At 44.5% G+C, this 21,874-nt stretch overlaps 1 protein-coding gene across 2 annotated transcripts in view; it reads right to left on the bottom strand.

Annotated features, from left to right (window-relative positions):
* LRRC2 (leucine rich repeat containing 2) overlaps positions 1-21,874 on the bottom strand; it is a 65,808-nt gene that overhangs the window by 21,212 nt on the left and 22,722 nt on the right. For both annotated transcript variants that reach the window (XM_025376123.1, XM_025376122.1), the window contains exons 2-3: positions 16,479-16,622; positions 5,550-5,757 (exon numbers count right to left, since the gene is read on the bottom strand). In XM_025376123.1, the coding sequence (XP_025231908.1) occupies positions 5,550-5,757; positions 16,479-16,603 (333 nt within the window). In that variant the 5' untranslated portion in view covers positions 16,604-16,622. The remainder of the gene's footprint in view (positions 1-5,549; positions 5,758-16,478; positions 16,623-21,874) is intronic.

The following is a 21,874-nucleotide window of genomic DNA, read 5'->3' as shown; positions in this document are numbered from 1 at the left end:
ACATTCATGAACTCAGTGTCCAAGGCCTCCCCTAGCTCAAGTGTTCTGGGATAAAACTGTAAAGGTGTCAAGCAAGAAGCGTTTAAAGACGTTAGGGAGGCTATCTGTCCAGCTGAAGAAATCTAATTCACAGAGAGTTACCGAGCCCTCATTGCAGGCGAGGGGTGCTCAGCACTGAGGGGTGGGGCAAAGATGAGACACACAGGTCCCCTGACCTCAGAAGCTGGCCACAATGCACCATCAGCAAAGTGGCTGGAGCACAGGGTGGAGGTGGGATGAGGTGTGGAAAACTCCATGGCAGCTAAAGGGGAGGTGGAGGGAGTAATGGAGTCCATAGCCATCCTTCCTTTTTGTACTTGGTACTTGTAATGTGCTTTACAATCATTGCCATCCTGTGTGTGGGTTAAGCTGTTAACTTGCAAAAGTGCTTTCACTCTAGCACTGTCTCATGCAACAGTACCATAAGATAGGCAAAGTGGGCTGGGCATGGTGGCTCACACCTGTAATCCCAGCACTTTGGGAGGCCGAGGTAGGTGAATCACCTGCAGTGAAGAGTTCGAGACCAGCCTGGCCAACATGGTGAAACCCCATCTCTACTAAAAATACAAAAATTAGCTGGGTGTGGTGGCGTGCACTTGCAATCCCAGCTACTTGGGAGGCTGAGGCAGAAGAATCACTTGAACCCAGGAGGAGAAGTTTGCAGTGAACCAAAATAGCACCACTGCACTCCAGCCTGGGCAACACAGTGAGACTCCATCTTACAAAAAAAAAAAAAATTGATAGGCAAAGTGAGCCCCTTTGGAAAAGGAAAGCTGAAACCCCAAAGACATTTAAGTGAATCACTTACAGTAAGGATCCCCTACTGAATTTGCAGAGCCTAGTGCAAGATGAAAATGCGGGCACCTTGTTAAAAATTAAGAAGTGCAAGATGGTAAGCACACAGCATTAAACCAAGCATAGGGCCCTGTGCCACTGCTTCTGCAGCCAACTACCTAGGTACCACCTGCCCCCTTCACGTGGCCCTGGCAAACTGTCCCGACACCACTTGATCCGAATGGAACCCACACCATGCCAGAGGGTTGCCTCCTGGAACTGAGACAAAATGAGTTGGGTCATCAGGGAGCTGACCACAGGCTCATAATCACAATCTCTTCATTGAAACTTCAACGTGCTGACTGCCTCATGAATAACCTATCTCATTCCACTCTTTCAATTATGGCACACATGAAAGATTATTACATTTCTAAAATTATGTTCATGACTATTTTTAACAAGAAAGATATTAAGATAGGCCGGGCACGGTGGCTCATGGCTGTAATCCCAGCACTTTGGGAGGCTGAGGTGGGCGGATCACGAGGTCAGGAGATCGAGACCATCCTGGCTAACACGGTGAAATCCCATCTCTACTAAAAATACAAAAAATTAGCCGGGCGAGGTGGCGGGCGCCTGTAGTCCCAGCTACTCAGGAGGCTGAGGCAGGAGAATGGCGTGAACCCGGGAGGCGGAGCTTGAAGTGAGCCGAGAAGACGCCGCTGCACTCTAGCCTGGGCAACAGAGCGAGACTCCATCTCAAACGAAAAAGAAAAGAAAGAAAGAAAGAAAAATATTAAGATATCATGTTAAATAGAAATGAAAAGAATCTAGTAAAAATGACAGATTGAATGTATGCATATACTTTTGCTCTCCTCCAAAATTCCATTAAAGACAACAGTACAGGAACTTTTTAGGTGCCATAAACCTTGTAGAAGGGCAAAGAGAAAAGGAAAGGAGACAACAGCTGTGAAATGTGGATAACCAGACAGCTAGAAGATGGTAACGTGGCTTCCCAGAGCTGCTCAATCTTAGACCAGCAGCAGAAACAACTGAGATACAACCGGGGCTTCTCACCAGAAGCCACCAGAGACTTGATAGTAGAAGAGCCTGGTATCCCTGGAAGTGAGAGCTGAAGGCAGGGCCCAAAGAAAGAGATCAGGTTCAAAGTCTGAGGACCAGAGCCTTGACCCCCATCCATGCCACCTGGCAATTACAGTGAGGCTTATTCACTGGAGGAGGTTCAACAAAGTCCCTGAACTGGGGTACCTCAGGCACAGCTGAGGCAGGGGAGGTGGCAATCAGATGATGAGTGACAAATGCTGAGATTCTATCTGTCCCAGGAACTGACAAGATCCTTCTCTGTATACTCTCATAGCTCCAGACAAATCACAAATGTGCATTCATGAACATTCATGAATAATCATGAATAGGAGAGGGGAGGCACCAGTGAGATGGGGACTTTACAGCAACGTCTTCAAAAGCGAAGTGTGCCCGACACACACTCAGAGTTTCTGGTCAGCTTGTTAGTGCTCTGGACAACCCAGTGTCTCTAGACCTCCAAGAAAAGTCCCAACATGCAAGATAAAGACACACACCCTGGCCGGGCGCAGTGGCTCAGGCTTGTAATCCCAGCACTTTGGGAGGCTGAGGTGGGCGGATCACGAGGTCAGGAGATCGAGACCATCCTGGCTAACACGGTGAAACCCCGTCTCTACTAAAAATACAAAAAATTAGCCGGGCAAGGTGGCGGGCGCCTATAGTCCCAGCTACTCAGGAGGCTGAGGCAGGAGAATGGCGTGAACCCGGGAGGCGGAGCTTGCAGTGAGCCGAGATCATGCCACTGCACTCCAGCCTGGCCGACAGAGCGAGACTCCGCCTCAAAAAAAAAAAAAAAAAAAAAAGACACACACCCTAAAAGAAAAAGGAAACTCTGAAACAAGAAAACATCCCCACCCCCACAAAAAAACTATCCAGCACTTTGGGAGGCTAAGGCAAGACAATCACTTGAGCCCCGGAGTTCAAGACCAGCCTGGACAACAAAGTGAGACTCCATCTTTAAAATAAAAAATTTAAATTAGCTGAGTGTGGTGGCATGCACCTGTTGGTTCCAGCTACAGAGAAGGCTAAGGTGGAAGGATCGCTTGAGTTCAGGAGATAGAGGCTACAGTGAGCCATGCTCATGCCACTGCACTCCAGATGGAGTGACTAAGCAAGGCTCTGTCTCAAAAAACAAACAAAAAAAAAAAAAGAGGAAAAGAAAAAAAAAAAAGATTGATCTCAAGATAGCTAAGAAAAGCAGAAAAGACATTACCCTGCAAAATAAAAACAGAACAACATTTTAAAAGCTAAGATTAAGAGATATCTGTAAAAGTGGAAAAACAAAGCCACTTCACAGAATTCATCCCTTTGAAAAAACAAACAGCAAACAGCCCCGGGAAATTAAACATGTGGTAGTAAAAATGACAAATCCTATTGAAGGGTTGGAAAATAAAATTGAGGACCTCCCCTAAAAGAGCAGGGTCCGGGGTGTGAGAGCTTCTGGCTCAAAACAGGAGCCCCAGCCCCCAGCCCAACCTGGCCACACAGCCTCAGACAGCCCTAAGGGCCCTAGCAGATCTCTCTCTACCTAGTCCCTAAGGCCCCAGAAGCTCCACAGCCCATTCCTTCCCTCCTGACCTCTTGCAGGGGCCAGGCAGGCTGCCAGGTGTGACTTTAGAGGCCACAACTCCCTCACTGCCACAGAGACTCTAAGAGGTTGCAAAATCCCTTAACACACACAGCCTTTCACTCCTTAGTCAGAGGTGAGGCCGAAGCACAAGCTCTCTGGGGGAGGAAAACAGTAACTGAAATTCACTCTAATGAATATGTGGGGCCCAGAGTCTTCCTGGACTCTCCTGTACTCAGTCACAACAGAGTACAGCTTAGAGGATGGAGTATGGGGAGGATGCCATCCACCTGGTTCACAATGGGGGTCTCTCCAAGCCTGCTGAATCCTAACCATCTTCCCATTCCCCTTACCATACCGGGCACATTAAACACACTTTACAGGCCGGACGCAGTGGCTCACGCCTGTAATCCCAGCACTTTGGGAGGCCGAGGCGGGCGGATCACGAGGTCAGGAGAGTGAGACCATCCTGGTTCACACAGTGAAACTCCGTCTCTACTAAAAATACAAAAATTTAGCCAGATGTGGTGGCGGGTGCCTATGGTCCCAGCTACTTGGGAGGCTGAGGCAAGTGAATGGTGTGAACCCCGGGAGGTGGAGCTTGCAGTGAGCCGAGATCACACCACTGCACTCCAGCCTGGGTGACAGAGAGAGACTCCATCTCGAAATAATAATAATAATAAATAAATAAATACAGTTTACAATGATTTTCAAAAGATAGATTGTGAAACATGAGGGCTCATGGCAGGTTCTCCAGTGAACTGGACACCCTTACAGGGTAAGTGGCTTACCCAGGATCATGTCTACCGGCCAATAATATTTAATTAACAACCCAGACATGCCTCCCTTCGTGCCTCGGAATAGGCAGCCCATTACCTACTGATCTCAATGATGGGGATGCAAGGGAAAGAACAGCAAAGAGGTTTACAGCAATAACCTCTCGCATTTTTGGAGAACTGCATACTTCACAGAATATTCATGCACTTCATCCTCTCAATAGCCCTCAGATAGGGTCAGGTCAAGCATTAGCAGCATTTTACTGAGAAGAATGATAAAAACCCATAAAAGTGATATGCATTTTTATCAAATGATAAAAACCACCTCGGATCACATGGCTAATAAAAGACAGCCCCAGGTCATGCCAAATATTTAGTCTCTCTACCGAGTCCTTTTAGTCCCAAAATGGCAGGGTAATAGGCTCAAGCTCAGGAATTCAAGACCAGCCTGGGCAACCTGGCAAAACGCCTCCTCTAGAAAAAAAATAACAAAGCCCAGGCAAAGTGACTCTTGCCTGTAATCCCAGCACTTTGGGAGGCCAAGGCAGGCAGATCACCTGAGGTCAGGAGTTCGAGACCAGCCTGGCCAACATGGTGAAATCCCGTCTCTACTAAAAATACAAAAGTTAGCCAGGCGTGGTGGTGAGCACCTGTAGTCCCAGCGACTCGGGAAACTGAGATCTCGCCACTGTACTCCAGCCTGGGTGACAGAGCAAGACACTTGAACAAAAAAAAAAAAAAAGACACAAAATGGCAGGATAGAAAGAGATGGAGGGAGGGTCCTAGGGAACCCTGTCCCAATGAAATGGGCAATAGCCAAAGTTATTATGGGGCCTGAGGAAAGAAAAATGGAATTGTCTTTGCCCTGGCCTCAGAATCTCAGGACAGGAAAACCAGAAAAAGGATCTGCAGAATTCCTTTGCTGCCCTATGGCACTTTGGCAAGTAAGTAATTGCCCACTGCCAGGGTGTTAGATGAATGAAAGGCGCTGTCACTTAAATTAATGTTTTCTAAAGGCAAAGAATTATGTTAAGAGACTGGGGCAGGGGACAGGAGAGGAATGCATCCTGAAAGATTGTGCTGTCCAGGAGCGGGCACAGGCATCCCAGCTGCTCAGCCACAGAGGTATCCAAGTGGGTCCCATCACTGCTTCCAGGACTGCGCTGCGTTTCCCTGAGGAAGGGACAGAAGAACCGCCTCTAAAGGCAAAAGCATTCATTCATTCATCCTTGGGCTCAGGCAAGCAGCAGTCATCGACCACAGCACTGCATTGGGTGAGAACTGCCTCGACTCACCGTCCAGTGCTCCCCAGAAAGTTCGAACACAAACGCACTGCTCCGTTTGCCTCTGTCCTTGGGAAGTGAACTCTGCCTTGTGAGAGCATTCCTTTCAATCTTGTCCAGAAGCCGCACGCTAGTGTCTATGAAGCCATTCTTGCAGTACACAGCCTGGGGGATGCCCTTCCTCCTGCATTCGGCCACAAAGTTCCACTCCTCCTTTATCCTAAAACAGGCAGCAGGGGTCACAGTTACTCTCCTGGGGACTGGCCATCACTGCCTAGAGAAGTGAGTCAGCCACCTGGGCATGGGTGCTCTCCTTATCATTCACAGGCCTACGTAAGCACTCCCTTCCTCTTTCCTCCCTGCTGTGGGGGTGCAGGGGAAACCCTAAACCCTTTTGTGAATTATTAGTAACTTTAACTTAAAAAGTAGAGAAGATGGGTTAGATGGAATTTCTGGCTATGCGTTTCATTATCATTTCCTTTGAAATTATATCACGCCAACCTCAGTTTTAAAAAAGTGCAGGGCCACAGGGATTCACCTATCTTTCAAGGGTATTTGAATAGAAATGCAGAGGAACTCCAGTGTATAAAACACCTGACTTTGGAATGTCACTATCAGTCACCTTGGGGAATTTCACGCCGGTAGATGGACCTGAGGTCCACTCAGACACTGCAGCTGGCTGAGGACTCAGCATCCACACCAAACCTCACCACCCATGTGTCGCTAATTTTCTGACCTATCTTTTAGAGCTTTCCACATCCATAACTTATCCCCCAGCTGGATGCTAAGCTCCATGATGACAGCTGGCATGTCTCACGGCCCTTCAGATGCCCACACAGCTGTCAGAACAGGGCTCTGCACCTGGTGAGCCTTTCTTCATTTAGGAATTTGTTTTCTGTTTGAGGCCTTTAACATATTCTATGTGATGCAAAACGGATGTTTTGTGGTTTTCCTTCAAAACCATCAAACACAGATGTTGTCTGACTCAAAATAAGGTAGCCCACATTTGATAGGGGCTTAGATGCATTCCACACTCAGAAAAGCATTCCAGACCCTACTCAGCCCCACTGGGAACCTGGTGGCAGTCAGGATTCAGGTCTTCTGGGCGCTACTTTAGAAACAAGCTGCAGATGCAGACTTGGTCTCCACATGGCCCAAGGCAGTATATACACTATATAAGTGTGAGATAAGCCCCATGGTCAGGGAACAATCGTAGTGTGGAAACTCTCTGCTGTTATCTGAAGGAAGGGTGGTTCAGAGTCTCAGTCAGGCTGTAGGGTGGCACTGTGGGGCACAGGCAAGCCTGCCATTGGAGTGGTTAGGAGGGGTGTGAAGGTTTACTGCCCCTGGGACAAGACCATCTTCCAGAACTGGGCATGCGGGAAGTCCCGGTCTGGACCACCAGGTACTGTCAAGTGTAAGGAGAAATTTCAGACTTTGAAAGAAGCAAAATACAGCTGGATAGCCTTTTCCTGGAATACCGGAGCCTCCAGGGGATTCTCCGATTCTATAGGAATGTACCTTTGACTTTGAATAAGCTATTTTATAACTCCGTAGAAAGTAAAGTTAACTTGTAGAAAATGAAAAGCCATACAAATAATTCTTATCCATAAACACACATAAATTTTACCCAGTGGAGGGACAACCCTCTCCCACCCCCAAAAACACCAATTTGCTCCCCTTTTATTTTTTTGGTTTTTTTTGAGACAGAGTTTTGCTCTGTCACCCAGGCTGGAGTGCAATGGTGCAGTCTCAGCTCACTGCAACCTCCGCCTCCCGGGTTCAAGCGATTCTCCTGCCTCAGCCTCCCAGGTAGCTGGGATTACAGGCGCCTGCCACCACACCCAGCTAATTTTTGCATTTTTAGTAGAGACAGGGTTTCTCACTGTTGGCCAGGCTTGTCTCGAACTCCTGACCTCAGGTGATCCGCCCACCTCGGCCTCCCAAAGTGCTGGGATTACGGGTGTGAGCCACTGTGCCCAGCTGCTTCATTTTCAAATGTATTCAATATTCCTAGTCTCTCAATGTCTGTCCTTTGGATTCTCCTTTGAGCTTGTTGTAACATTTTACAGTTTCCCTTTTATAAATAATGAGAAAAATAAAGTGTTTAATGGATGTTCCTTTTATATCTGCTACAGAATCATGGTTTCACCTTTTTTGCAAATTATCCTTTAATACCAGTTAGGGTCAGAAGGTCAGCAGGGACACTGAGACGTGGGGAGAGACAGCCCAACCTCTTTCCCTGGGCCCTTCTTGTCTTGGGATTTTCAGGGCTCATTAAGTTGTGTCCACCTTTCATCTACGTAGTTCCATTTGCTTTCAATACTCTCTGATTTTAGTTTCACCCACTGGGCACTCAGCATTAGTTCTTTGCTTCATATGATCACAATTTCCCACTCTTGACTAAATGTGATGTGCAAATACCAAGAGTAGAATGCGTGAGGAGGGAAACGAGAGGATCAAAGCCACCAAGAAGGCAAGCAGAAGGCACAGAGCTAGAAGCTCCCAAACACAGCCCTGAATCAGAGCTGGGAGGACCCTTAGAAAGGAAGTCAGCTGCCTGTAAAGATTCTCGTCAGTGCTTCATCCACTGAGTCTTTCACCCAATCAAGTTAGGAGGGTCACAAAAGATTGCCGGGCGCAGAGGCTCACGCCTGTAATCCCAGCACTTTGGGAGGCCGAGGCGGGTGGATCACGAGGTCAGGAGATCGAGACCATCCTGGCTAACACGGTGAAACCCCGTCTCTACTAAAAATACAAAAAATTAGCCGGGCGTGGTGGCGGCGCCTGTAGTCCCAGCTACTTGGAGGCTGAGGCAGGAGAATGGCGTGAACCCGGGAGGCAGAGCTTGCAGTGAGCCGAGATCGCGCCACTGCACTCCAGCCTGGGTGACAAAGCAAGACTCCATCTCAAAAAAAAAAAAAAAAAAAAAAAAGATTAGCAGCAGGGCTAGGGCCTGGTGGTTAAACGTCAATAATTAGGGGAGAGGAGCAGACTCATTCCTTGGGTGTGCTGTATGTGGCGGAAAGGGTAGCCATGACGGGAGGGCGGTTTGGACACAGCTGGACCCTCCCAGTCATCAACCCTCTATGTTCCAATGGCTTTTATAAAGGTACTGTTACTGGATGATCCACACATTCCACTCCTAGGTACTCACACAAGAGAAAAGAAAGTACATGTCCATACAAAGACCAATGTATGTGTTCACATCAGTTTTATAGCTCCAAACTGAAAACAACCCAAATGCACATTCACAGGTGAATGAATGAAAAAATGTAGTTTCTTACTACTCAGCAATAGAGAAATGAACCACAGATACATGCCACATGAGTGAATCTAAACATGAAAGAAACCAGAAAAAGAAGAATATATGGCTGGGCATTGTGGCTTATGCCTATAATCCCAGCAACTTTGGGAGGCCAAGGAAGGAGGACAGCTTGAGCCCAGGAATTCAAGACCAGCCTGAGCAACATAGTGAGCCTCCATCTCTAGAAAAAAAAAAAAAAATGTTTAATTAGCCAAGCATAGTGGCATGGATCTTCCATAACCAGCAGTCCCAGTTACTTGGGAGGCTGTGGTGGGAGGATAACTTGAGCCAGGGAGGTCGAGGCTACAGTAAGCCAAGATCACATCACTGCACTCCAGTCAGGGTGACAGAGTGAAATCCCTTCTCAAAAACAAATATACATATGAAACTCCAATAAATGCAGAATATAGTGATAGAAAGTAGTGATTGCCTGGAGATGGAGTTGGGGAATGGGGCTGGGGGATGACAGGAAAGAATTACAAAGAGTGAAGAAGAAACTTTGGAAACCAAGGGCTCACCTGATTTAAGCCCGCCAGACTTAACCTGCCTTGTTTGCATCTAATCACTTACTTCTGGTAGATCCTAAACTATATAGCTAAAAGTCACGTAGCCAAACAGTATGCTAAACTCTCACTAGCTTCCTTACAGATAACATCTCTGAGGCATGGATCACCATGGCAATGGTTACTCAAGTTGTTTTTCAGGGGCAGCCCCTGTCCAGTCCAAACCACTGACCCCTCGACTCAGCTTGCAAGGCTTGCAGGGGTGCCAAAAGATTGACCTTTGACATCAGAGGGCCAAAAACTCCAACCTCAGATCATGCTAACACTGCCATTCTCTGAACACATATCCTGTGAAGAGTCACGTGGCCTGATTACGCTTCTGTAAACCCTGATTACCTCACCTTTTCTACCCACCAATCACATTTCACCATACTTTAGACTACCCCACTTTCTATCCCATGAATATCCCCAAGCCCTACTTTTAGGGAGATGGATTTGAGATTTGTTCTCCTGTCTCCTTGCTTAGCAGACTTGTGAGGAAAATCTTTTCTCTTTTGCAAAACCTGTTGTCCCAGTTATTGGCTTACTGTGCACAGGCAGAACAAACCTGGGTTGGAATCACTTTTAAAGTGATGAATATGGGCCGGGCGCGGCGGCTCAAGCCTGTAATCCCAGCACTTTGGGAGGCCGAGATGGGTGGATCACGAGGTCAGGAGATCGAGACCATCCTGGCTAACACAGTGAAACCCCGTCTCTACTAAAAAAAAAATACAAAAAACTAGCCGGGCGAGGTGGCGGGCGCCTGTAGTCCCAGCTACTTGGGAGGCTGAGGCAGGAGAAAGGCGTAAACCTGGGAGGCGGAGCTTGCAGTGAGCTGAGATCCGGCCACTGCACTCCAGCCTGGGCGACAGAGCAAGACTCCATCTCAAAAAAAAAAAAAAAAAAAAAGTGATGAATATGATCATTGACAGTTTTATGGGGGAATACATATGTCAAAAGTTTTCAGATTGTACACTTTAAATGTGAATCATTCATTGGACATCAATTACCCTTCAATAGGCCTTTTATAAAAATATATTTCATGGCTCCCATCGTAATCATCTCCTGGCATCCATCCTTAACTCCCTTGCCCCTCTCTTGCCGTCACTTGAACAAATCACAGTTTAGTTTGTATCCCATTATCTCCCTGCTCTACACCTGCCCCCACACAGTAAATGAGATGAAGGAAAACTCACAACCTTGCACACTGGTCTGGCTTTGAATGGATAACCACTAACTCAGGGGCCCCTCACTGTTGCCCAGGAGTCATACCATACCTCCCAAGACTATTCCTCTTCCCAAGCCCCAGATGACTGTTTCACATTTTCTCCCTTTCAGTCAAAACTCCATTACCACCCACCCCATCCTCATTCTCAACTCATGATGTGAACTTCCTGGTTCCCAGAGAAAAGAGATGAAAGACAACAAAATTTCCACAAACTCCCTGGGCATCTACACCACCTATTTGCATCTGTTCCCATAGCCTCTGCCTTCCTTTCTGTTCCCCTGGAAGAACACTCCAAGATCCTACCAACGGCCAAACCCTGCCCATGATCACAAGGGCCAGCCTCCCATTGATTCAAGGGCATTACCACAGAAGTTCTCCCTCATCAGTATTTCCGCTTGTGCATCCTTCTCTTCAGTGCACAAATATGCAGTTATTTCTCCCATCCTTAACCCCACCCCATGTCTCCCATGGGCCTGTGTCTCTGCTCCACTTTATAGCAAAACTCCATGAAAGAGTTGTCCTTGCTCATAGCTACAATTCTCTTCTCCCTCATTCTCTGTTGAATCCACTTCAGTTACCCTCACTTGTCTTTTGAAACAAGCCTCTCATCAAGGTCATCAATGACCACCACTTTGCTAACCCAGTGGGCAAATCCCAGTCCTCGTCTTCTCTGATCCATCTGTAGCATTTGACACAGCCAATCACTTCCTCCTCCTCGAAGGCTTTTTGGCACTTGGCTTCCAGGATGCCTCACTCTGCTGGTTACCCTCCTACCTCTCTAGACACTGTGCTGCTTCCTCCTCATCTTCTCAGCCTCTGGATTTCCAAGTGCCCAACACCCAATCCTTGGGCCTCTTCCCTGTCTGCACTCATTCTTTAGATACCTTCCAGCTTGTGGCTTTAAATACATCTATATACTGACCATGCTCACATGTATATCTCCAGCCAAGACTTTCTCATTGAATCCAGCCTCCTGTATCAAACTGCCTCTCCAACATCTCCACCTGGATGCCTAAAAGGCATCTCAAAGTTAACGTGTGATCCCAGTGACAAACTTCTGATCAGCACAAACTCCTGATCTTCGACCCCAAAACTCAGTAAAAGGCTTCCAGCAGCTCTGGCCAAAAATCTCAGGGTCATCTTTGACTCCATGCTTTCCTTCATACCACATATCAAATCCATCTACAAATATGGCCAGTTTTATCAGAATCCATCCACTCCTCATCATCTTCACTGCTTCCACGCTGGTCCAAGCCACCATCTTCTGCTTACTGTCACCACTCCTGCCTCCCTGTGGTCCAAACTCACCCAGCAGCTTGAGTGAGCCTCTTACAAAGTCAATCACATCATGCCTCTGCCCACACACACCTCTTACTGGCTTCTCTTCTCACACAGCATGATCTACAGGGCCCTACAGACCTGTGTCCCTCCCCTTGTGGCTCTGACCTCATCCCCTCTGCCCTCACTTGATCTTCTGCTGCAGTCGCACTGGTCTCCTTGCTCTTCATTGAATATCCGGGAAAACGCTTGCCTCAGGGCATTTGCATTTGCTGTTCTGCCTGCCTGGAACCCTTGTTCTTAGATTTCTGCAAGGCTGGCTCCCCAGGTCTACATGCAAATGTCACCTTCTTAATCAGATGTTTTGCTTTTAAGAAATCATTTCAGATATTGCTGGAGTTTCATGCTTGCCATTCAGCTGAGGGAAGCTGGAACATTTGAAAAAAAGTATTTTGCTGACAGCACTGGCTGGCACAGCTCTATAGATCTCAGTCCCAGTGAGCTGCGTCAGGGAAAAGTGCCCAGCAATCAATGAGTCGGGGCTTCAGGATCTACATATGAAGTCTATAAGTAATGTAACGAAAGTGATAGATTTAAAAATATTGCCGGGTAAGGTGGCTCAGGTGGGAGGAACACTTGAGGCCAAAGTTTGAGACCAGCCTGGGAAACAAAGTGAGACCCCTGTCTCTACAAAAAATCACAAGAAAAAAAAAAGCGGGGCTGGTGGCACATGCCTCTAGTCCCAGCTACTCAGGAGGCTGAGCTAGGAGGACTGCTTAGGCCCTGGAGGTCAAGACTGCAGTGAGCTATGATCACACCATTGCACTCCAGCCTGGGCAACAGAAAGAGACTTGTCTCAAAAAAATTAAAATATATATATGTGTGTGTGTGTGTGTGTGTGTGTGTGTGTGTGAGCACATGAAGGGATACGAATTTAAAAGCAGAAGAAAGTGCTGAAAGAGAAGTGGGCTCCTCTGGGAGATGTTGTAGGGGCTTGAAATTGTTGCTTTTCCTTATTAGCTTTTCCGTGGGATTTAGTTTTATAACTATATGATAAAAATGAATTTTAAATATCTACCTATAGATTTAGATCTTACTGTAGCAGTCAGGACAAGGGGCAGACTCTAGTTCAAAGACATGCTGCTGGAACTTCTGTTAGAAGCAATCGCTCCAAAATTTTTAAAACCAACAGCACAGTCACTGCAAGTTCTTGTATTCAGTGGGCACTTTTCAGATTAATGTCTCTAACTTTTCTTTCCTCATTTCTTAGACTGAACCTAAGGGCAGATCCTAGCAATATAATGAGATGATACCAGTTCATCCCTATGTAATATAGTATTCCTATAGCACATATTACAAATTGTTATAAATATTTCACATATTTTGGTACAGCCAATATAAAATGGAGAAAAAAGAAAATTAGATGTACCCCATTAAAAATAATTATATACCAAATCTATTTTTTATTTCTTTCTTAAGTATTTTTGTCTTATTTTATGTCTTATTTTCTTTCTTAAATATTTTATGTCTTATTCCCTTTGAAACCTAATGATAGGAAAGTGAAGGAAATATAAACTATTTTTTTAATTCCATTCTCTTCCTTGAGAGTAATTAAAATGAATAAAATTCATTGTCTTTTCACTCTATCACCCGTATAATTGAACGTGAAATCTTCCTCTCAACTCAGTTTTAGTAGAATGCCAAATATTCAATAAACATACCCAAAAAAATGCCATTAGAGTTTACTAATTAAATCAATAAATGTGAAAATAAAATACCTTTTCCTTAAGCCCAGACGGCAAACAGCCTCAATGGAGAAGAAAATCTTCACTTAGAGCCTAACAATAACTCTTTAATTTCTCCCTCTAAATCAGCGATCCTTAACTTTTTGGCACCAGGGACCAGTTTCATGGAAGACAATTTTTCCACGGATGAGGGGTTGGGGGGATGGTTTCAGGATAAAACTGCTCCACCTCAGATCATCAGGCATTAGATTCTCATAAGCAGTGGGCAACCTAGATCCCTCGTATGCACAATTCACAAAAGGGTTTGTGCTCCTGTGAGAATCTAATGCTGCCACTGATCTGACAGGAGGTGGAGCTCGGGCGGTCCTGCTGTGCGGCCCAGTTCCTAACAGGCCAGCCCAGGGCTTGGGAACCTGTGCTCTAAATGATCCAGTTTCATTCAGAGAGACTGACATTTCATATTTTATCTCTACTTATAATTTTTAAGTGTCGGTATATACTTCATGGAACAACTACAGCATTACAGGATGAGATACTCTAAAGTGAGGTAACAGAACAAGCTGGAAGGTTTTATTTGTTTCAGTAAACTTAAATTAACCAAATAGTTGCCTTTTATAATCAGGCAGGCATTAATTTTTCAACATATTATTTCCTCCTCTGCACAGTAAACAGATCCTGAGAAACGAAAAGTTAACCCTCAAATAGTACTAATGATCACAGTATGAATTATATTATGGAAGCTCAAAAACACCTGTAAAGAAGGCAAATTTACTTACCCCCATTTCTGAGGAGCCTGAGAAACTAAGTTCCTCTCTTAAACATGCACATTCCTCCCCAGCCCTACCTCACATTCCTCCTTATCTGCCCAGCCAACTTGGTGACTGTTTTTCTTATCTTGGGCTAGAAAAGCCAAACAAATACCCAAGAAGTTTTCCGTCTTAGATTAAGATGAGATACTGCACAAGCTCAGTGACACTGAGCCCAAGTCAAGCTCAAACCTATGTACATGAGATGCATGAAGCTGTTAACACCACAACAAAAGACAGGGATGAAGGGGCAGATCCCACTCCAAAGCGGACGAGAGAACACAGTTTGCAGACCCCAGGTGTCTGCAGGTGGCTCCTCTTCCAAGAACCTCAGTAAGTGGCATCAGCTACAGGTGTTCCCTAACTCCCCTCCCCACTGCCAAGGGCGTGGGCCTCCGTGCATCGAGCTTGTTCTGTCTAGAGTAACCCCAGATGCTAGGTGTGTGGAAGAAATCGAAGCAGGGCTCAGGGCTATTTTGGGCTCTGGGACCTTGTGTGATTTATGTGAGTGTAGGTCTCTTGGATGCATTGCCATGTGGGCTTTCTGGTTTAAGGGTTCTAATTCTTTTTTGTTGTTTGTTTGTAAAGACAGAGTCTCACTATGTTGCCCAGTCGAGTCTCAAACTCCTCAAGCAATCCTTTACTTCATATTGGACAATCTCAGATTAGTGGCAAGAGAAAAGATGTTCTAACTACCTGTGATTACAGCATTACATAGAGGCAAGGGCTTGGCCACATCTTCCGCTTACCATGTGTGTGAACTTGAGCAACTTACCTAAGTCCCAGTTTCCTCATCTGCAAATTAGGGATGGTGGTAATCACCTGAAACCACTGTGATGAATACAGTAGCAGCTTAATTATCAAGCATGATCAGAACAGGTATTTGTTTAATCCAAAAAGCTAATAAAAGTGGAGAACCAAGAATGTAGATACATTCGCACCTTACGAATATTTTTTTTTTTTTTGAGACGGAGTCCCGCTCTGTCACCCAGGCTGGAGTGCAGTGGCTTGATCTCAGCTCACTGCAAGCTCCGCCTCCCGGGTTCATGCTATTATCCTGCCTTCCTGCCTCAGTCTCCCAAGTAACTGGGACTACAGGCACCCGCCACCATGCCTGGCTAATTTTTTGTATTTTTAGTAGAGACGGGGTTTCACCATGTTAGCCAGGATGGTCTCGATCTCCTGACCTCGTGATCCACCCGCCTCGGCCTCCCAAAGTGCTAGGATTACAGGCATGAGCCACCGCGCCCGGCCCCTACACATCTTGTTTTTAACTTAAAGTGTGCAAATATACCATCATTGGCCAACTTGATGTAGGGTTGGGACTTTCTTTGAGAATGGGTCTGCCAATCAGAATCCCATTGTGTCTATTTTATATAAACAGCACCCCTAATGCATCATCCATGAGTTCCAGTTCTGGTTTCTCCACAGGGAATAAAAATTGCAGACATATGCAAAGCCACCTGCAATCTTTCTACTTTGTAAATTTTCCAAAGCACTCGACTTGGTGTTCATATACATAACTCTCTTTTACTCACATTTCATGACCGTATATGATAGGCAAATGACACCATTTCATCCAAGTAAAAATGACACCAACACAATGAATCTTACCTAGAATTCGGCTCAATGGGGAAGGGCTGAAGTGCACAACAGAGTAGCCCCAAGCTGCCCCAGACGGCAGTCAGATGGTCTCCAGAGCGCCAGACAGCCTGGTGAGTTAGCTCAGTGAACTCTAGCTAGGCAGCCTGCTACAGCATTTACTGTAGGGGGATTTATCACGTCATCTCTGTCTTCCTCGTGCCTAGCACGGTGCCTGGGTGGTAGGTAGGTCCTTATAACCAGGGATGTTGCTATCATAGGAACTGCATATTTGTACTGAGCAACAGTGTAAGGCTCTGAAGTTTAATGAGGAAAATGTTAGCAACAGTGAGAAATCCCAGAAGAAAAGCATCCTCCTTCACAACGCAACTGCTGCCTGTCCAAATCCTTATTCACCAAACAAGCTACAAGACTAGGTTGAGAAAACACATACTTCTCCAAGGCACTCTTCTCAAGCCTTTCCGCCTCCTTCTTCTGCCAAGCTTTGTGCTTCTTCACACGAGTTTCCCACAAGGCTCTGACGACAGAAATGTCGAAGACAACCACTTTATGTCCCATTTTGGGAGCATGAAATTACCTATTTAAAAAAAAAATAGATATGTCAGCTTGATATACAAACAGAAAACAGTTTTAACATAAACTTTAAAATGAAATATGAATGAATCACCTGGCTTAAGAAATGATGATATGCCTTACTACTTCAAGGATGACAGTTTGCTTTGTTCTTTTGTTGGTTGGTTGGTTGGTTGGTTGGTTTTGGCTTGTTTGGCTGGTTGGGTTTTGTTTTGTTTTGTTTTGTTTTTATTGAGACAGAGTCTCACTCTGTTGCCCAGGCTGGAATGCAGTGGCGCGATCATAGCTCCAACTGCAGCCTCAACCTCCTGGGCTCAAGCAATCTTCCTGCCTCAGCCTCCCAAGCAGCTGGGACTACAGGCTCACACTATCACACCCAACTAATTTTTAAATTTTTTGTAGAGACAAGGTCTTGCTCTATTCCCCAGGCTGGGAGGATGACAGTTTGCTAATGTTCTTAAGGTTTGACAGTACCTTGTGTAAGTAAGTCATAGTTCAACACTCACCCTAGGGTCACCTTCTCTAGATGGTCACACTTGTCTCCCTAACCCTCAGATAGACTCTGGGCTCCCAAAGACCCCTGGGGATTCCTGAAACTTCGTGGTTCCACATCCTACTGAATTCACTAGTATATGTACCTAATATTCTCAGTAGGTTGTTACATAATCAAGGATAAGTTAGATGAATTAATCACAAGGCACAGGCGCGTGCACACACACACGCACGCAGGCATGCACACACATCCTCTCTCCTCTCTCAAGTAGAATGGAATATAACTTCTTAGTTGTATTTAAATTAAAAACAAAAAACAAATCTCGCATAGGCAGTGTTACAATTGCTTTTCTAGAAGTCCCCTTTTGTTGGCAGAAATTTATTCTAAATATATTTGAGTGTTCTTTCCTTCCTGTAAGTGTAGGACATGAGGCATGTAACAGCGACTTCCTTCTGTAACCCATCACCTCAGTTCTTCCCTTCTGGGACTGCCTTTTCCATCTTCCTCCTGCCTTCTTTCCTCAGTCCAGCTGACCTAACTCATGTCTCTTCTCCAGGGTAGTCTCTGTGACCACCAGTCTCTGCCTCTCCTCCCCAATATCCCCAGCCCTCATCATCTGAGGCCACAGGCCAGCCACCATTAAATTAAAAAAAAAATGGCACTGAGCCCCACTGAGCACTCTGCTACCTAAGACTGACCACACAGCCTGGAGACATGTCCTCTGAGATCTCCCTGCAGATTGAACCTTCACAAACTGTTGATCTCTGTTTACCTGGTTTTCCAAGAGCAAGGGAAGTCAGACTTGGGTACATTTTGGCCATCACATCTCAGTGGGAATTTAGAGATGATTTAGTCTCTACTTTCAGTTTCACCAAATGAAACATGAAAGGCCCTGCAAAATTTTATATCTATTTCCCTAGCACCTAGTGTAGAGCCTTGCACATGGTAGGCCCTCCATAAATAATTGTGGAATGCATGAGTGAGTGAATGAATGAATGAGTAAATAAAAGATATTGCTTCGCTCCCAGGACACTAAATGAGCTCTCTTCTTTTTTATTTTCCTACTTTATATTTACTTTTTGTTTTAAGTAATTTGATCATTGCAAAAAAAATTATCAGCTCAGAAAAGTACCTTTCAGTGTCCATTCCACTAAGTTATACTTATGTCCCTTATCTAAGTAAAGTAACTTTCTAGATACTGTTTTGAAATTCCCTAACTGCAGCAGCAAAATCTTGCTAAATCCATGTCCTGGTTTGCACAAACACAGATTGTCAGTTGCTAAATAGTAGGGTTGGTGACTACATTCTCCTCTAATTTCAGACACTTCTAAATAGCAGTCACGGATATGAAGCCAAATATTTAATCTTCTTTTCCTTTTTCTTTTTCTTTTTTTTTTTCGGACAGGGTATTACCTGTTCCCTAGGCTGGAGGGCAGTGATCCAGGTGCAATCACTGCTCATTGCAGCCTCAACCTTGTGGGCTCAGATGAGCCTCCCATCTTAGCCTCCCAAGTAGCTGGAACCACAGTCGTGTGTCACCACACTTGGCTAATTTTTTAATTTTTTATAGAAGCGGGGCCTCACTACGTTACCCAGGCTGGTCTGGAACTCCTGGCTCAAGTGATCCTCCTGCCTCAGCCTCCCAAAGTGTTGGGATCACAGGCATGAGCCACCATGCCTAGCCAAAATATTTAATCTTCTGACTCAAGAGTGTGCTCTCCATAAATGGCTTGCCAATAGGAGTGGGAGAACTGGCTTATGTTCTTATGCCTATAGGAGTGGGAGAACTGGCTTATGTTCTTATGCCTATAGGAGTGGGAGAACTGGCTTATATGTGCAGCTGAACATATGAACGTGTATAATTTTACTCTAAAGAGCTGACAATGCAGACCTAATTTATTCCCTTCTTTCCTTTGATTTCTGATGTCTGAGACTGCCTTTGTTGTTTGTTTGTTTGTTTCGTTTTTCCTGAGACAGGGTCTCACTCTGTTGCCCAGGCTAGAATGCAGTGACACCATCACGGTTCCCTGCAGCCTCAACCCCCCAGGCTCAAGCATTCCTCCTACCTCCACCTCCCGAGTAGCTGGGACTATAGACATGTGCCACTACGCCCAGATAATTTTTGCATTTTTATAGAGATGGTGGTCCCACTATGTTGCCCAGACTGGTCTCAAACTCCTGGGCTTAAGCAATCCACCCACCCAGGCTTCCCAAAGTGCTGGGATTACAGGCATGAGACACTCTGCCCAGCCTGAGACTGCCTTTGTCTCCTTTAGAATTGTTTTACCTAAAGGAGGTCAGGCATGGTGGTTCACACCTGTAATCCCAGTACTTTGGGAGGCAGAGGTGGGTGGATCATGAGGTCAGGAGTTCAAGACCACCCTGGCCAATATGGTGAAACCCCATCTCTACTAAAAATTACAAAAATTAGCTGGGTGTGGTGGTGCGCACCTATAGTCCCAGCTACTCGGAAGGCTGAGGCAGAAGAATCGCTTGAACCTGGGAGGCGGAGGTTGCAGTGAGCCGACATCGTGTCAGTGCACTCCAGCCTGGGAGACAGAGTGAGACTCCATCTAAAAAAAAAAAAATTGTTTTACCTAAAGGAGATTTTTGACGAAAGTTAAAATGATGCACAAGTTTTTGTGTGTATATTTGTTGTCTTATCTTGGGTAAATATAAAGGAGAATTGTTAGGTTACATGATAACTCTATAGTTAACCTTTCTGTGAACTGTCAGACTGTTTTCCAAAGCAGCTACATCATTTTACATTCCCACCAGCAGTGTATGAAGATTCCTCTCTCTCCACATCCTCACCAACACTTATTATTATCTGTCTTTTTTTATTATAGCCATCCTAGTAGTTGTGAAGAGGTATCTTGTTGCTTTGATTTGCATTTTCCTGATGACTAATGATGTTGAGCATATTTTCATATGCTTATTAGGCATTTATATATCTTCTTTGGAGAAATGTCTATTCAGATCCTTTCCCCTTTTTTAATTGGGTTAATTGGTCTTTTTATTTATTGTTAAGTTGCAGTAGTACTTTATATATTCCAGATACAGGTCCCTTACCAGGTATATAATTTGCAAAAAATTTCTTCCGTTTTGTGAGTTGCTTTTCACTTTCTTAAGTCCATCATTTTGTATTAACCTAACTATATGCTTATAGTTGATGTGAGATTTTGTAGAAAGACTATTGCTGGATCATTTATTTAACCAATTCTTACTATCTCTGTCTTTTAATTGATGTGTGTATGCCATTTATATTTAATATAATTACTTGTATGTCTGGATTTAAATCTGTCATTTTATTACTTTTTTTCTATTTGATCCCTCTTTTGTTTTCCTCTTTTACACTTTCCTGCCTTCTTTTCTCTGAACATTTTTTAGTATTACATTTTATTTTCTCTATTATATATTTTACTATGTCTCTTTGGGTAGTTTTTTCTCTTGTTTTATGGTTGCCCTAAGACTTATTATACATACTTACTTTTTCATAGTCCACTTAGAAACAGTATTTTACCACTTCAAGTGAGATGTAAAAATCTTACCACCATATAGGTCCTCCAACATTCTCACCTTTATGTTGCAGTTGTCTTACGTATTATGTCAATCAGTGTTATATTTTTGGCTGCCAATCATCAAACTTAAAGAACTCGTGAGGAAAAAACTAGTCCATTATATTTATCTTGGTATTTATATGTTGATGTTCCTTCCTTCCTGCTGTTCAAGTTTACCTCTGTTATCATTTCCCTTCTATCTAAAAACTTGCCTTAACAATTATTTTAGAGAAAATATGCTGACATATTTTGTTTTCCTTCAACTGAGGATGTCTTTTTCTTACCTCCATTCATAAATATTATTTTTGCTGGATATAGAATTTGAAAGCAATCTTTTCTTTTCTATTAATCAGCACCTTTAGAATGTTGTGCCACTTTCTTCTGGCATCCATAGTTTCTGATTAGAAATCTGAAATAATTTGAATCACACTTTCCTATAGGGGATGCATCATTTTTCTCTTGCTACTTTCTTTTTTTTTTCTCTTTCCCCCTCCAGAGAAAAGATCTCACTCTGTCACCCAGGCTGGAGTGCAGTGATGCCATCACAACTCACTGCAGCCTCAACCTCCTAGGTTCAAACAATCCTCCCTTCTCAGCCTCTCAGGTAGCTGGAAACACAGGGATGCACCACCATGTGCGGCTAACTTAGAAAAAAATTTTTTTTGCAGCAATGAGGTCTCACTATGTCGCCCAGGCTGGTCTCAAACTCCTGGGCACAAGTTATTCTCCCACCTCAACCTCCCAAAATGCTGGGATGACAGGCATGAGCCACTGCGCCTGGCAAAATTTTTTCATCTTTGAGTTTCTTCAGGTTAATTATTATATCTGGGCATGGATTTTTGGGGGGATTATCCTGATTTGGATTTTTTAATCACTTGATTTATATCTTTTGCCAAATTTGGGGATTTTCAGCCATTATTTCTTGGAATTTTTTTTCTGCATTACACTCTTTCTCCTCTCCTTCTGGAATTATGATGACACAAATATTAGACTTTTCAGTATTGTTCCATAGATTCTTGAGGGCTTGTTCATTTTAGATAAATATTTTCTTCTCTTTTATTTTCAGATTGGTAATACTCAGTAATCTATCTTCAAGTTTCCTGGCTCTTCCCTATGCCATCTCCATTATGTTTGTGAGCCTATCCAGTATTTTATTTCAATTATTGTCTGTTTTATTTCTAAAATTTCCAATGAGTTATTTAT

The sequence above is a fragment of the Theropithecus gelada genome, chromosome 2 (genome assembly GCF_003255815.1).
Source record: "Theropithecus gelada isolate Dixy chromosome 2, Tgel_1.0, whole genome shotgun sequence".
Lineage (NCBI taxonomy): Eukaryota > Metazoa > Chordata > Mammalia > Primates > Cercopithecidae > Theropithecus > Theropithecus gelada.
Note: the sequence above shows the minus strand (reverse complement) of the source record. Positions and strands in the feature narration are given on the sequence as shown.